The following is a 17,846-nucleotide window of genomic DNA, read 5'->3' as shown; positions in this document are numbered from 1 at the left end:
CTCTCCTTTTTCTGGACTCTGAAGCTATTACTTGACCTGATGGAAGGAACTTAGACTGTAGAATAAGACTTTCAGAGGTTTGACTTTGTTTGTCTTAAGTAAGTTGTTGTTAGCCCACCAGTTATGTATCTTTCATCTTTATTTATAAATTCAGATCAAATGGTCAAAAAATTCATAGGAGGGAGTGATATCTAAACTAAAATCAAAAGGATGAATAAGAATTTGCCAAGGGAAGAAGAGGGAAAGTAATACACTGCAGAGGACACGCAATATCTCTGAAAGCCAGGTGGCAAGAAGGAGCATGGTGAACCAGAGACAGAAAGACATTTTGCTTGAACTATACGGTGATGGAGCTGGAAGGTTTGAAGATGCTACTTACTGTAATGGGAGGCAAGCGCCTGACCATAATTAAACCATATTGAGAGTTTAGACTGTATTCTGAGGCTTGGAAATTATGAATGTTCTGGGGGGTTTTGTTTGTCTGGAGGAGAGAAAAGAGCCATCTGGTTAGCTTTGTTGGGGGAGCACTCCTCACAGCAACTGGCCATGTGGAGCTAGCGGTAGCTCATAAAGTGTGTAGACCAACCTTGGAGAAGCTGCAGGTTCAGCTCGGGACCACTGCAATGAAGCAAACATCACCGTAAAGTGAATCCAACGAATTTTTGGTTTCCCACTGAATGTAAAAGTGATGTTTACTCTGTACTATAGTCCGTTAAGTGTGCAACAGCATGTCTAAAATAACAGTGTACATACCTCTACTGATGATACTTTATGCTGAAAACGCTAGTCATCATTTGAGCTTTCCGCAAGTTGTAATCTTCTTGCTTGTAAAAGCTCTTGCCTTGGTGTAATGGCTGCTGACCAGTCAAGGTTCTGGTTGCTGAAGCGGAGGTGGCCTTGGCAATTAAGACAAGGCAACAATGAAGTTCCATGCGCTGACTGACTCCCTTTCAGGAATGATTTCTCTGTAGCACGTGATGCTGTTCAATAACATTTTACTCACGGTAGAACTTTCAAAATTGAAGTCAGTCCTCTGAAACCCTGCTGTTGCTTTTTCAAGTAAGTGTATGCCATATTCTAAGTCTTTTGTTGTTATTTCAACAATTTCCATGGCATCTTTACCAGGAATAGATTCCAACTCAAGAAACCACTTTCTTTGTTCATCCATCAGAAGCAGCTCCTCATCTCTTTAGGTTTTACATGAGGTTTCAGCAATTCAGTCACGTCTTCAGGCTTCTCTTCTAATCTAATCCTATTTTCTTGTTACTTTACCACATCTGCAGTTACTTCTTCCACTGACATCTTAAAACCCCTACAATTATCCAGGAGGTTGAAATCAACTTCTTCCAGGGTCGCCTGGGTGGCTTAGTCAGTTAAGCAGCTGCCTCATCTCAGGTCATGATACCAGGGTTCTGGGATCAAGTCCCACATCGGGCTCCCTGTTCAGCAGGGTGTCTGCTTTTCCCTCTGCCTCTGCTCCTCCCCCTGCTTGTGCTGTCTGTCTCTCTCTCTGTCAGATAAATAATAAAATCTTAAAGTAAATCAACTTCTCCCAAAACTCCTGTTCATCTTGATATTTTGACCTCTTTCGCGAATCACAAATGTTTTTAATGGCTTCTAGAATGGTTATCTCCTTTCCAGAAATTTTTTAATTTACTTCGTCTGGTTCCATCAGAGGCATCAGTATCTATGGCAGCTGTAGCCTTATAAAATGTATTTATTTAGTAAGACTTGAGGGTCACAATCACTTTTTGATTTATAGGCTACAGAATGGATGTTGTTAGCAGACATGAAAACAGCTTTACTCTTGTTGTCCATCTCCGTGACAGCTCTTGGGTGACCAGGTGCGTTGTCAGTAAGCATTCATATTTTGGAAGGAATCTTTTCTGAGTAACAGGTCTCAACAGTGGGCTTACAATATTAAGTAAAACCATGTTATAAACAGATGTACTGATATTCAGGCTTTGTTGTTCCATTTGTAGAGCATAGGCAGAGTAGATTTAGCGTAATTCTTAAGTGCCCTAGGATTTTCAGTTTTATAAATGAGCATTGGCTTCAACTTCAGGTCACCCTCTGCATTAGTCCCTACCAAGAGGATCATCCTGTCCTTTGAAGCTTTGAAGTGATGAATCAATTTCTTTCTAGCTATGAAAGTCCTAGATGATGATGTCTTCCGATAGACGGCTGTTTTGTCTACGCTGAAAATCTGCTGTTTGGCGTGGCCGCCGTCATGAAGGATCTGAGCTGGATCTCCTGGAGATCTTGCTGCAGCGTCTGCCTCTGCACCTGCTGCTTCCTCTTGTTGCTTCTCTGTTATGGAAAATGCTTCCTTTCTTAAACCTCATGAACTAACCTCTGCCGGCTTCAGACTTTTCTTCTGCAGCTTCATCCCTCTCAACCTTCATAGAACTGAAGAGAGTTGGGGCCTTGCTCTAGATTAGGCTTTGGTTTTCGGGAATGTTGTGGCTGGCTTCATCTTCTTTTCGGACCCTGAAAACTTTCTCCATGTCAGCAATCAGGCTGTTTTGCTCTCTTATCATTTGTGTGTTCACTGAAGTAGTTTTAAGAACTGTTCCTTTGCGGGGCACCTGGGTGGCTCAGTGGGTTAAAGCCTCTGCCTTCAGCTCAGGTCATGGTCCCAGGGTCCTGGGATCGAGCCCCACATTGGGCTCTCTGCTCAGCGGGGAAGCCTGCATCCTCCTCTCTCTCTCCGCCTACCTCTCCGGCTACTTGTAATCTCGTAATCTCTGTCTGTCAAATAAAAAATTAAAAAAAAAAAAAAAAAAAAAAGAACTGTTCCTTTGCATTCACAATTTGGCTAGCCGATTGGCACAAAGGGCTTAACTTTTGGCCTAACCTTGACTTTCGACATGCCTTCCTCACTAAGTGTGGTCATCGCTAGCTTTTGATTTATTTTTTTTTAAGATTTACTTATTTATTTTGGAGAGAGAATGAGCGAGAGAGCACATGTGTGTGCGTGCATGAACCGGGGGAAGGTCAGAAAGAATCTCAAGTAGATTCGCTACTGAGCACAGAGTGCAATGCGAGGCTCAGTCTCAAGGCAGAGATCTTACCTGAACTGAAATCAAGGGTTGGTCACTTAACAGACTGAACTAACCAGGTGCCCTTAGCTTTTGATTTAAAGTGAGAGACGTGCAACTCTTCCTTTCACTTGAACCCTTAGTAGCCCTTGTAGGGTCATTCAAAGCCCTGATTTCAAGACTGTTGTGTCTCAGGGAATAGGGAGGCTGGAGGGGAGGAAGAGAGACGTGAAGTGTGGGGGTTGGGGAGGGCGATTGGTGGGTGGAGCAGTCAGAACATACACATTTACTTACTCACCATCTTGTATGGGTGCAGTTCTTGGTACCCCAAAACAATTGTAGTAGTAACATCAAACATCACTGATCACGGATCACCATATAACTAGTACAATGATAATGAAAAAGTTAGAAATATTGGGAGAATTACCGAAATGTGAGAGACACAAAAGCGAGCAAACACTGTAGAAAAAAATGGCACAGATAGACTTGTTCAGTGCAGGGTGGCAACAAACCGTCAATTTGTAGAAAACACACTATCTATAAAGCGCCCTAAATGAAGCCCAATAAAAGGAGGTATGCCTGGGGGTGTCTGGGGCGGGGCCAAAGACAGTTGGTTAAGTGACTGCCTTTGGCTCAGGTCATGATCTTGGAGTCCCAGGATCAAGTCCCGCATCAGGCTCCCTGCTCAGCAGGGAGTCTGCTTCTCTCTCTGACTCTCTCTCAAGTACCTAAATAAAATCTTTATTTAAAAAAAAAAAAAAAAAAGGTATGCCTCTGTAGGTGCTTCCAAGAATTCTGATTATAATTCTCCATCTCTGATCTTTACTTCGTGATACCCTCTTGTTTGTTGGCTACCCCTACCTATTCACAGTTCATTTTTCATCGTCTCATTTTCTTGTTTTCCTGCTCAACCTAGATCTTGTGGACAGGTTTTCAAATAGTTCTTTTCTTGTATCTCTTGGCATTTCTTAAGGACAAAGTAGGTAATAAACCATACTTGGTATACAGTATCAGCATTTTGGTATATTTCTATTTTTTGTTGTTTTTAATACATAGTTCTATATGTTTATATCTGATTATTTTTGCTTATCTTCCTAGCTTTTGCATTTTTCACCTTTCAAACTTTAAAAAACTCTAATAAATATTTTTATTAGACACATAATACTCTGGTCAGTGGATTATGATTTACTTACCTCATGTCCTAATGGTAGATATTTAGTATTGTTTCCTTTTTTTTTTTTCTGTCAGAAAGAGTTTACCTAGAATTTACTAGGTTATAGGTTAAAGTATTTTAGGATTTTAGGTTTTTAATCACTGCCCATAGTGGGTGTATTAAATTAAGAATATGCAGATAGTACCATAATGAGTATTTGCCCAAAGAAAACAAAAACACTAATTTGAAAAGCTATATGCACCCCTGTTTATTGCAGCATTATTTACAAAGTCAAAGTGTAAGCAACCCAAGTGTCCATTGATAGATGAATAGATAAAGACAATGTGGTGTGTGTGTATATATATGTGTGTGTGTGTGTGTATATATATATATATATATGGTGAAAGATTACTCAGCCATGAAAAAGAACGAAGTCTTGCTATTTCTTACAACTTGGATGGACCTAGAGGGTATTATGCTAAGTGAAATAAGTCAGACAGAGAAAGACAGATAGCATATGATTTAATGATGTGGAATCTAGAAAACAACAATCAACAGACTAACAGACTCAAATACAAAGAACAAACTGGTGGTTACCAGAGGGTAGGTGAGTGAGGAGATAGGTGAAATAGGTGAAGGGGAGTAAGAGGCATAAACTTCCAGGTATAAAATAAATAAGTCATGAAGATATAAAGTACAGCAGAGGAAATAGGGTTAATAATATTATAATAACATTGTATGATGACTACACTTAGAATTGTTGAATCACTATGTTGTACACCTGAAAGTAATATAACATTGTATGTCAACTATATTTCAGCTGAAAAGGGAGGAGAATGGATTACAAAAAAAAAAAGTATGCAGATTACGAGCTGTTGAATGAGGAGGCACAAACCACCTGCAGGGTTGGCAGGGAGATCCCTCAGCATCTGGGCTTCTGCTTTGGGGAAGTGAAAACCCTGGGGTTGTTTTGATTTGATTGTTTCAATACACTCACTCAAAGGAAGTAAAGTCACAAGATTTATTACTTATGGATCCCAGAAATATGGGGTGGAGGAGGATGCACAGTGACCTGGAGGAAGGGCAGTCTTCCATCCCGAGTTACCAGCGAGCAGAAAATAGAGCACAGAGCACAGGGTAGCAAGCACCTATTACTTATAAGGTGGTTGGGGTGATGGTCACTAAAATTTTAATGGGCTCATCTCTAAGCAGTTATTTAAAAATGTGCCCCAGGAAAAACAAAGCAGGAACTTGTGGTAGAAATCCCAAGCTCAGGTTTTTATCTAAATGTCCAGACTCGGGGTTTGTGCAGGGTTGTCATACTGCAGAATGCCTAGGCAGCAACCTAAAATAGCTGTTTTCTCTTCACAGTTGCTAATTGCAGTCCAGAGGATTTGTACCAGTATGTGAATGTAGCTATTTTGTGATGTCTTCCCCAGCCTTAATTTTTATTTATTAAAAATTGCTTGCAAATTACTAATGAGAATGGTATCATACTTTATTTTTATTTCTCAGTTATTATGTGGTGGGCCATATTCCCAGATTCTTATCCATCACCATGCTTCCCGTCTTTTAAATGTTCTGTTTATGTCTTTGCTCATTTATCCATTGGGAATCTAAATATTTTTTTTTATCAATTTTGTGAGCTTTTAGTTAGCAGTCTCCTTTATGGTATTCTTTTTGTTTTTATTAGGCTCATTGTTTCAGCATAAAGAAATTTGGGAGTTTTGTATAGACAAAACTATTGATGATTTCTTTGTGTTTTTTTTTTCTATTTCTAATTTTTAAAAGTCACCCAGAGATTTATAAATATGTGTAAATCCTGTGATGGTTTTAAGACTTCCAAAATTTCTTTTTTAGTTCACTATATAGGTTATCACATGAAGTGAATGTTAAATTGGGCTGTGTTCAGTTTCCCCACCATTCTTTATTGAGTCTTACCCTTGCCATGGGATTTGTGATATTTTTTCCCCCTCCATGTTAATAGTGTTTAGGAATTTATTATATGACATGCACTGTTCTGAGCATGTTGCGTGAATTATCTCATTTTGTCCTCACTCCTCTCAGCTACCCTGTGAGGAAATGGGATTCTCCTGTGCAGTATGCTCTGGCTGCATTTTCATTTCTATGCTATGGATATCTTGCTTTCTCTTTTTAGGACCTTACCATTCTGTCTTAATTATTAGAGCTGAGATGTGTTTTCCTCTAGAGAAAGTGTAAGGTAACTCTACTACTTCTTCTTTTTTCTATTCATTCATTCATTCCCAGATGAATTTAAGTGTTTCATTTCTTGTTCCAAAAAGAATTTCATTGAGATATTTGTCAGAGTTGGTTTACTCAATGAATTATACTGGAAATAATCTCATCTTTGCCGTATCACTCAAGGTGTGTCTTCCGTACTTAGCCTTGATGTCTGGTACATTCCAGGTGCTGAATAAATGTCTGTTGATTGAAAGAATAGATGAATGGAGAAATCTTTACCATCTCCATTAAGTCTCGGTTAATACCTCTCATTAATGTTTTTTAGCTTTTGCCCATGTGGGTCCTGCACATTTCATATGAATGTTATTTCTTGGCATTGTAGATTGGATTTTTTGTTGTTGCCATGGGCAGTATCTTCTTCCTGGAATTTTCTAGTTATTTGTTGCCTGTATATGAAAAAATCATTTGTGGTTCCATATTTTTTTCATTAGTTATTTAAGGTTACTCTTTTGAAGGCATTCCCAAGAAATCCTTGGGATAGGCAGTTATTTCAGTCTCTTAATAATAATTTTATTTCTTATTTCCGTTTAATTGTATCTGTTGTTCCTATTCTGGAATTTCCCAAATACTGTTGAAAAGATGGTGATAATCAGCATTATTGTTTTGATTCTAATTTTAATAGAAATGTAACTTTTCACTTTGTCAACCGTGATGTTGGCTGGTGGTTTACAATGCATGGTATCATTGTTTATCTAGTTCTTAAAATGTATTTCACAAGGAATAATCTTACAAAAAACTTGGGGTTGACTTTCATGTGACATTTTTGGTGTCCATTGAAAGAACTTGCTACTGCTCCAGAGCATTGTTATGGAAGAATTGAATAGCACATACTTGTGATCTTTCAGTTGAGCCAAAGATGTCTTCTCATTCTGCTGTGAGAATAAATGTTTCTCTGGCTTTCTTCTGGCTCCCTATTCCACTAACATCTGAACTTGAATTCTGGAGGGTGGAGAGCAGAGACTGAAGTGCGCACATCCTTTCATTTTACTGCTGATAGGGTGGAGAGCTTGGGTGTTTCTACGTGCATGAATTTCTCAAAACAGTAGGTTTGGACATACACATGTGATAATAATCTGAACAATAGCAGCAGCAACATTATTGCATGTAGAGTGTTGGGGGCCATGACACTGCGTTAAGGCTCCCTGTGAATTACACCATGTGATCCTCAAGAGAAACACTGTGAGTAAGTTCTGCTGGGCTATTTGAGGCATGAGGAAACTGACGGAGAGTAGTGGTAGCTTGTCCAGAATGGTACAGCTGAGAAACAACAGGCAGGATTTAGGCCCAGACTTAGATATCAGAGCGCACACTCTTCACTGATACTTTATCGCTTACTGCATTTGCTTTGTCATTTGTGCTCTGATTTGGATCCTCTTGACTGGTGAGAAACAAAAGTTACTGTAAAATAGAACCTAGCCTTGGGGTGGATGGATGGATGGATGGATACATATCTTACAAGCTTGAGAGGATTAATGCCTTTTGAAATGTTTATGAAGCCCAGTAATACAGTAGTTCTTGTCTTAGTGGCAAATAATGAGCCCTCCTCCATTAATAATGATAAGAACACGATTTCCTTAGAAGGAAGTTTATGTGATTACTTTAAGGCTAGGTAATAACTTCTTTCTAAGGACTTAGAGTCTGTGTAGTTGGCATGCTTTATACTTGTAAATTTACTGAGTTTTCTCCTCTGCATTTTTCAGACAAATCAGTAAGATTGGCATAATCCATAGGTGCTACTTATGCCATGACCCATAATTTCATCTTCTTGTCACTTTTCCACATAGTGTGTGTGTGTATATATATATATATATATGACATATATTTGGCACCTTCAGTGAAAGACACCTATTTGTGAAGCTCAGGATATGTGTTTTTTTAAACAAGACACACGTTTGAGGTAGCGTAGGAAATATCTGGGCAATTAGTCTTTATCATATCTGGTGAATATACTATATCAGTGATTGGGAGGGAATGGGAACAGCTTGCCCATTTGGAAAGCTAGTGAATTTTAAAATCATTTAGGGGACTTTTTCAAATAACCCCCTTTCTTCGTGGTGAAATTCCCTGACATAGTAAGTTAGGTTTGCTGGGGCAGAGAAATGTTCAAGAGCCACGGTACAGGAAAGGAATTGCTTTATTGAAATTTTATTGAAATTTTTCCATAAGCCTGGTCCTTCAAACACACACACACACACACACACACACACACACACACACACACACACACACACACACACAAAATTAGAGGGTTATTTCTTTTCTCTCTCTGAATAGAAATGTTCCCAGACCTAGAAAGAAGTCTTATCTTATTTTAAAATGTCTTAGGAAGGAGCATAAAAGTTTCTTTCTGGACTCTCTCCCAACCCTAGGAATGACTTGAAATAGATTCTTCCTTGTGTCTCACAAATTAAATACCTCATTTGTGGCCCACCTGTTTCTGTTATGCTTTCTTGGATTTTAATCTAGCCTTGTTTCAGAGCTTCTTTTCCTGACTATTGGCTATTATGTTTGTCTCTAATTCATAAGGTGGCTTACTTTTATACTTGTGGGAAATTCTCCATTTTCTTCTAGTTGTGTCTCAATGCAGTTTGATGTGGAGTGTTAAGATCTGTCCTATGCCCAGCCTTAGTCCTTTTGTATGTTTTATTGGGCTCATTGCCTGGTGTGTAAAGATGAATCCCATCCTTTTTTTCCATTTTCCTTTCCTTTTCCTGTCTCTTCCTTACTACTGCCCATGTTTCTTACACCCCCAGGATTTTATTCTGAAACAAATCTTATTTTTAATTTAGTTAAGTCAGATTCTGATGTGCAAAAGATAAATTTCCCTCTCCTATATATATAGAAGACATTTAATTGTGCAAATATTTAAATTCTCCATTAATAAATGGTCTGTTAAATATACTCTAAAACTGTTCCTTTACAGCTTTAGACCTTTTATTGTGTTTCCAATACTTCTCTTAAATGCAAAAAACAAAGCCATTAAACTTTCCTCATTAAAATGCAAAGCCTAGTGTCTTCTAGCTTTTTGAAGAGCTTTTGTCCATTATATAATCTGTAAAGTAGCCAAGAGTTCCTCAGAAGCAGGACATCATTTAGATTTGAAACAATTATGGTTTGTGTGTAACATAATGATGTGGCATAACCATTCATGGGGGGGCAACCACGGTTATACTTCAGTGACAAAATCCTTGGATACCTCCAACATGTCATTTACCATAAAGACTTTACCAGGGTACCCCAGAACAGAAATGGTTAGGTCATTTTGACTCCACTCAATAGATTAAGTTGGTATGACTAGAAAGCCAAATGACACAGTTAGGAGCATAGACCTTTTATTTTTTTTTCCCCAGATGTTTGACAGTGTAAACATACATAAAATACATACTAAAGTTTAGGTGCTTTATATCTTGTGCAATAAATTGAAGCCTTAAAAAGAAAACATTTCATTAAAAAGAAGGAAACTCATTAGTTTTACTTAATTGAGACAGTAAAATAGCAGCGAGTACCAAGACATTGTGCACTTCTTTTATTTAAGACAAGTTACTTCATTACATCAGAGTCAGAAATGTAAGACTGGCTTTCTTGAATAATTATATAGCTTGAATCACTGGTTAGGTAGGGGCATATTTTCCCAACTGTACATCAGGGAAGAGTTCTTTCATTAGTTTCCAAAAATGCAGACCCTCAAACAGCCAGCATGGCCACAGCATTGAGCATTAAGAGAAATGAAGCATTTACTTTCCAAGCACTTGCCACAGAAGGTAAGCGAGTCTTTACATTTGTGGTTGTCTCTTCCCTCCGTAAGTTAAGGGTTGTGCTTTGTTGAGGCATTTCAGAGAAATTATTTGGCATGCCACTAGTAATGCTTAGGGTCATAGGTGTTGGGGATGATTTTGTTGAGCTAGGGAGGCTTGTGTTTGTAACCATTCCATCTTGGAGATGAATAGTTAGAGTTGCAGCTGCTGCTTCATGTGAACTGATGGTTTCTATGGATGTCTCTTCTGGGTAGGGCACAAAAGCCTTGTCAGTGCTAGCAAAGGTGGTGTCTTTGCTTAGAGTGGCACCAAACGTTGTTTCCTTTGTTCGATATTGTTTGGGTGTTTTGGTCACTTTGGGTTGAGTAACCATACTCAGAGAGTTAATGGTGTCCACTGTCTGCATCCCACTTACAGTGAACAAGCTTGAGGTAAATCCAGGAGGTGTGGGATATATGTTATGTTCCTTCAGAGATGATATTTGACTAGAACAGGGAGTCCCTATCACATGGGCTTTTGTTTCCATCATCCACTTCAGTAAGTAAGTAATGTTTTGTTTGTGGTCACACAACCACCTGTTATTGTAAAGGGTTATCTCTTGCAACTGAAAGAGTTGGTCAAAAGCTTGATCTGGAATGAATGTGAACTTATTATTGTGCAGGTAAAGATGTGTGAGATTGGTCAGGTTTATTAATGTTCCTGGAAGGATTTGTGTCAAGGAATTGTTAGACAGGTCCACGATATGTAGTTTGGAGGGCATATTGGTTGGAACTGTCCAAAGTTTGTTACTACTGAGGTTGAGAACCTCAAGACTTCTTAGTGTATTTTTAATGAGGACAACCTTTTCCAGCATATTCTTAGAAACATCCAGAAATTTAAGGTTCCACTGATAAGCAGTATCAGATTTATCAAGCAGTTTAATGTTGTTGTTAGCTGCAGACATGTTCCAGAGGGACCGAGGTAACTGAGCAGGCAGGCTTTCGAGCCTGTTGTTTGAAATGTCCAGGGTCCTCAGATTGGTGTATTGGGTTAACTGGTTATGAAGATCAGTAAAATGGTTATAAGACAGATTTAAATGGATAATATTCTCTTGCAGTCCAGATGGTAATGTAGTCAAGTTTCTGCCTGAACAGTCCACATGCCTGTGCCTCTCTGTGCATATACATTGGAGAGGACAACTGCATAAAATACCAGGTGTGAGAAACAGAAGGATGAACAAGCTGGGAGACATTTTCAGTATCTGATATTCCATCAAAGCCTGGAAACAAACAGATACACCCTTCTTTTAATATGCAAACACAATTAGGCATCTGCATGGGTCAGTTAGCATTAGGCAAAATTTTCAATAAACCTCCTTGTTGTTGAGTCCTTTTATAATTGTTCCAGTGATTAAACTAACAAAGCTCCCCTTCATTTATAGTCCAAATGCTTCATCCTTCAATTGGGGCTATGTGGTAGAGAGGGACTCTCTCCCCCTACTTGCTTCTGCATTTTCACCCTTCTCTTCTCCCTTCTTTTACCATAGTCTTTCTTAATTTATCTTCCTAGAGCCTTTACATTACAAAATGACATTCTCTGCAAATACAGAGTCAGAATCTCATGCTATTACTATTTTTGATAATATCCTTTCTTACTCAGATAGGAAAAAATGGCTGTCGAGTCTGTTTTGTTTTTTTTTTCTTTTTTTTAAATCTCTGCAGTAATGTAATAGTCAATGTGTGTGTAGAGTAAGATTTTATTTAGATAGTAAAACGATACTTTAAAATTCATCTTTATCTTTTTAGGATAAATATATCCTCGTAAAGCATTTTAAGGCACCTGGAAAATTCAGACCAACATCATACCCTTAAACCTCGCATTTTGTAGTGATTTTTTTCTGTATATTTCAGTGCCGATGCTAAAAGAAAGCAGTATGGACATCCACAAAGTGAATGATTATTAAAAAGAAACCCCTCTACTGACACTGCAGCAAATTTCTGGTGCATGCACTTGCTTCTGAATATATATTCAGTCCTCACATTGACTTTTTCTTTTAAAAAAGGGGGAAAAATTCTCAAAGTCAGTCTTTTACTGATCTAAATAACAGCTTACCATAGTGTCGTCTTCAGCAGCAGCATCTCATTTTCTCCGGGAAACTTAAGCTTAAAGGTCGCCTTGTTCTGGAGAGTGGGAACCGCTTCTGGCTGTGGGCTGTGCTTGCCTGCTCAGCTGCATTGTGTTGCTGGGAGCTGAAGCTCTGCAACCACCTGATCAGTACCACAGAGGAGGACTGCAGAGCTGTCATTGGCGCTGACTCGAATCTATTGCTAGAGGTGCACACGCAACAAAATGGACCCCCCATTTTTTTTTTTTTTAATTTACGGCATTGAGCATTCCTATGGATCTCTGATTTGCGATAGGATATGGTGCCTCGTGTACCTTAGACCTGGCCCTTTCTCATTTTTTGTGTATCTGTCTGAGCTGATGTTCTACATTCAAACATTGCCTCATGAAGAATTTGTGGTTCTTTTTAAAGCCTCTACTCTTTATTCTTTTTACACATTAAAGAATGTTGAAAATGAATTTGACCTTCCCTGTCAGTGTTTTTTCTAAGATGTTCATTTAACTATTTTTAACTTCTGCCTTTTCATGTTGTTCTAAAATGGTTCAATTGTCATGTCACTTTTCAGAATAACATAATACAATCTGTTTCATTTTCATGTGCTCCCCCAACATGGTGATAATCAGCTCTTCGAGTTTATCAACCACTTAAATCTTCATCTTCCTTTTTCGGAAATACTCAAGTACTTCCATATGGTTATTTTGTCTTTATCTTTCTGATACAAAGGATCATTTAACCCAGACTATACAAGCAAGACTGCATTTTTAAATGAGCATCATATGCTTTTAATTAAATGTATGTGGTCAGATATGTTTTATTTTATGCCTTTTAGGTGAAGGATATTTTTCTCCATGCAACTTATTTTGTTCAGTCAATAGGTATATGAATTCTTTTCTCCAGAGACATCTTTGATGCTGTAGGAATAACTGTTTATTTGATTTTACGTTTTAAAAATAATAGCATCAACTTTAGGTGATTTCTTCAGAATGTTTCATATTTTATTTTATTTTATTTTAGATTTTTTTGAAATTTATTTGACAGACACACAGCAAGAGAGGCATCACAAGCAGGGGGAGTGGGAGAGGGAGAAGCAGGCTCCCCACTGAGCAGGGAGCCCAATACGGGGTTTGATCCCAGGACCCCGAGATAATGACCTGAGCCAAAGGCAGCTGCTTAATGACTGAGACACCCAGGCGCCCCTCTCATTTAGTCTTACTGAGAAAGTAATTAAGAGTTTTTAAATTGCATGAAATGATGTCAAAGGCAAAACTTTGGGTCATGGGTTTTATAAAATGTGACCAGATTTATAGTAATTTCTGCCTCCCTTTTTAGTGGATTGATTGTATAAATAATCTGTTAAAATCAAATCTAATTTCCAGAATAGCCAGTTTATCTTAGAAAAGAAAGCAGATAAAGTCATGGCATTTTCATTACCAAATTTTTACTATTTAAAAAACAAGCAATTATTAGTACATTCCATGTAAAGAAAATCTTCTTATGCCTTGTTGTTAATCCTTTTTTTCTCTAAATTATTTGTCATTATTTTGCCCCATATTTTACCCCAAATAGAATTTATTGTGTTAAAATTTGAAATTTAGGGGTGCCTGGGTGGCTCAGCAGGTTAAAGCCTCTGCATTTGGCTCAGGTCATGATCCCAGGGTCCTGCATAGCAGGGAGCCTGCTTCTCCCTATCCCCACCCTCAGCTCATGCTCTCTGTCGCTGTCTCTCTCTCCCTCTCTCAAATAAATAAATAAAAGCTTTAAAAAAATTCCCATGAAATAATATAATAGTATTTTTTTATTACTCAAAAAATAAAGAATTTTGTATAGGCTTGTGTTTGTTACAACTTATCTCAGATATTAGGTATTACTTCAGATGCATTGCATTTAATTTTTTTTATTATTTATTTTTTAAAATTTTTATTGTTATGTTAGTCACCATACAATACATCATTAGTTTTTGACGCAATGTCCCAGATTCATTGTTTACATATAACACCAGTGCTCCATGCAGTACATGCCCTCCTTAGTACCCACCACCAGGCTCACCCATCCCCCCACCCCCCCTCCCCTCCAAAACCCTCAGTTTGTTTCTTGGAGTCCACAGTCTCTGATGGTTCATCTCCCCCTCCAATTTCCTCCCCTTCACTTTTCCTTTCCTTCTAGTGTCACATTGCATTTTTTTTTTGTCACATTGCATTTTAGATAAGCCTGTCAAGTCAGGAATTACAGCTATTTAGGCAACTATTCTAGACTAAGCATTTATATATTATATATAAGAATACATACATATATATATATTCATTTATATATTCTTTTGTGAAACACACTGTCCTAGGATATATCACCCCAACATTGTGAAAGGTATAACAGATTGGCAGGTGCCAGGGAACAACTGTCCCGTGGTAATCAACAGTTTGGAAATCTAATCAGTTTGATTTTTTTTTTAAACTCATTCCCATTTTATTTTATTTTTCTATTCCCATTTCATTTTATTTTGATTCCAGTATAGTTAACATAGAGTGTTCTGTTAGCTTCAGGTCTACAAAATAGTGATTCCACAATTCTGTCCATTACTCAGTGCTCGTCATGATAAGGGTGTAGTTTGTTTTTATTTCTTAAGTTCATAACATTTGTCATGCTTGAGAGTAAAAGTATTATATTTTTTATTTTTAGTAATATCGTTGGCTATTCAGATTGAATTTCCTGCTGAAAACAATTAAGAGTACTGAATAAAGTATTTAATAGGATGCATGAACTGACAAGATAGAAATTACCAGGTCAAAACCAGGTGGATCAGTTTCTTTTCTTCCCTCCCCACACCTTTTTTCCCATACTGTTGGCTTGTTGCCAAAACTCAGTTATTTGTTCATCTGAATTTATCTGTTTGCTTCTTTATGAACATTTAATTTGTTCCTTTATCCCCCATATTTCCTATAAATGGTCTCTAACAGCATTAACATAATTGTTGTATCATCGTACAATAGTTTCAGAGTAATGCCAGTATTGCTACAATTAGATTACAGACTACTGAAAAATGTAAGATTTCTTTGCAGCTCTATTTGTTCTTAGAATATATTTCACTAAGGATATGTAGTCAATTCTATGCTCTCATACAACTTGAAATGAGGTTTTTTCTATATGTTTATCTAACCAACTTTGCATGAAGTTAGGTTCATTAGTTTTTAGGGATTGCTTAAGTCAAAACTATGTAACAAGGTGTATTCAGAGATATCTTCTCTATCCCCTTCACCTTATATCTATTCTTCCTCTTATTGGTGAACGTTTGTATTTGCTTTTGGTTAGTTTTTTAAAGATTTTATTTATTTGACAGATAGAGATCACAAGTAGGCAGAGAGGCAGGCAGAGAGAGAGAGAGGAGGAGGAGGAAGCAGGCTCTCTGCTCATGTGGGGCTCGATCCCAGGACCCTGGGATCATGACCCAAGCCGAAGGCAGAGGCTTTAACCCACTGAGCCACCCAGGCGCTCCTGGTTATATTTTAACTATATTTCTTTTCTTTTTCTTTTTCTTTTCTTTTCTTTTTTTCTTTTTTTTTTTTTTTGCAAACATACTAAGATGTGTATGTATTATACGTTCTTACTCCCTTTTCTTATATTAAGGGCTGCATATTAAATATACTGTTATACATCCTTTAAAAAAAAAAAGACTTTATTTGAGAAAGAGAGCACAAACAGCAGAGAGGGAGGGAGAGGGACAAGCAGACTCCACGCTGAGCACAGAGCCTGTTGTGGGCTCATCAGAGGTTTCAATTCCAGGACCCTAAGATCACAACCGTAGCTGAAACCACGAGTCAGATGCTTAATTGACTGAGGCACCCTGGCACCCCTACTGTTTATACATCTTGTTCTTTTTTTCCTGAATATATCTTGAAGATCATTCTACATCAGCATATAGGGATCTTTCACATTCATTTCAGAATGCATAGGACTCCATTTGGGAATGTACCATGGTTTATTCACCCAGTCCATGTTGATGGACATGTGGGTTGTTTCCAGACTTCTGCTGTTACAAATAATGCCAGTGAATACCCTTGCACCTAAGTAGTTTCATATTTTGTCCAATGAATCTTTGAAAAAGATTCCTAAAGGGGCACCTGGGTGGCTCAGTAGTTAAGCATCTGCCTTTCGCTCAGGTCATAAACCCAGGGTTCTGGGATCGAGCCCCGGGTCAGGCTCCCTGCTTGGTGGGGAAGCCTGCTTCTTCTTCTCCCAGTACCCCTGCTTATGTTCCCTCTCTCACTGTCAAATAAATAAGTAAAATCTTTAAAAAAGAAAAGAAAAGAAAAAGATCCCTAAAAATAGGATTACTGAGTAAAAGGGTAAATTCATTTAGAACTTCTCCAGATATTACTGACTTCTTCTGACTGGTCCATACCATTTTGCAATTCCAGCAGCAGCGTATCAAGGTGTCGGTTCTGTATCACCTCACCATACACTTGTGTGTATGGAACTTGTGGATTTATATCAATCTGATAAGTAAGGGTATCTCCACGTAATTTTAAATACATCTCTTATTATGAAGAAGGTTGTGTATCTTTATGTTTTTAGGAACCATTTAAATTCTTCTTTGTCCTAGGTTTTGCACATTCCACATTATAAAAGAAATCTCATATTTTCTTCTATTACTTGTATAATTTTATGTTTTATTTTTAGATCTCTGGTCTGTTTGGTGTTTATTCTAATGTAGTGTGAAGTATGGATCCAGTTTTATCTTTTTCCAAATGTATATCCATTTGTCCCCCTAGTTCTTTCTACTGATCGGAGATTGGAGTCTATTTCTGGACTTTCCATTCCATTCACCTAATCACGTATCAGTATCGTGGTACATGATTATTATAATGTTTTAATTCTAGGTACCCAGATATTTTGTACTTTACTTTTTTGATTAGAACTAGGTAATAATAATTACGGGTCAAGTCATTGTGTCCCCCACTACCAGCTGCAAATGGAATACATATATAATACATATATATGTTGCAGTGCATGAAGTATGTGCTCATTGGTCCTATATAAGTGAGAAGAGTGCTGAACCAGGAGTCTGGGAACAGAATCAGCTTTTAGTATCATCACTAAAAAAGTCACTACTCTCTCTGGCCAGTTTTCTCAGCAGTTAACAAATAAAAAGAATGGAACTAGGTGGACTTCAGGGTTTTTTCTCAGTCGAATTAATGCTGATCTGGTAAGAGCACCACTGCTGTGTGGTAATTCAGTCTACTTTTTATTCCCTTATGCCTTGTCCTTCTGCCATGTTTATGAAGTAAACCTTCTCTGATGCTCTGGGTCCTGGTTCTTTCATCTTTTTTGTAAATCATTCTTTTTTCTAGCATTTTCTTCTCTCCTGTATTTCTTTTATTAACTTGCATTTCTTTCTGCTGATTAAGCAAGGATTGCCACTGTTTGGCTGCTCAGCTTCCACTGACCTCAGTGGGGGAAAATTGCACACAGAAAATGGGAATTATTTTTTCCCCCTGGCAGAGAATTAAAAAAAGAAAGAAAGAAAGAAAGAAACCAAA

At 37.8% G+C, this 17,846-nt stretch overlaps 2 protein-coding genes across 10 annotated transcripts in view; one reads left to right on the top strand and one right to left on the bottom strand.

Moving 5' to 3' along the window:
* Positions 1–17,846, top strand: part of NF1 (neurofibromin 1) — a 253,611-nt gene that overhangs the window by 173,490 nt on the left and 62,275 nt on the right. The window lies entirely within an intron of this gene.
* On the bottom strand, positions 9,968–12,631 carry OMG (oligodendrocyte myelin glycoprotein). The gene is made up of 2 exons (XM_045985847.1): positions 12,303–12,631; positions 9,968–11,469 (listed from the first exon to the last, which is right to left on the bottom strand). Exons 1-2 carry the CDS (start codon positions 12,303–12,305, stop codon positions 10,141–10,143), a joined length of 1,332 nt encoding a protein of 443 aa, XP_045841803.1. The 5' UTR covers positions 12,306–12,631; the 3' UTR covers positions 9,968–10,140.

Source organism: Meles meles, chromosome 18, assembly GCF_922984935.1.
Source record: "Meles meles chromosome 18, mMelMel3.1 paternal haplotype, whole genome shotgun sequence".
NCBI classification, from domain to species: Eukaryota; Metazoa; Chordata; class Mammalia; order Carnivora; family Mustelidae; genus Meles; species Meles meles.
Note: the sequence above shows the minus strand (reverse complement) of the source record. Positions and strands in the feature narration are given on the sequence as shown.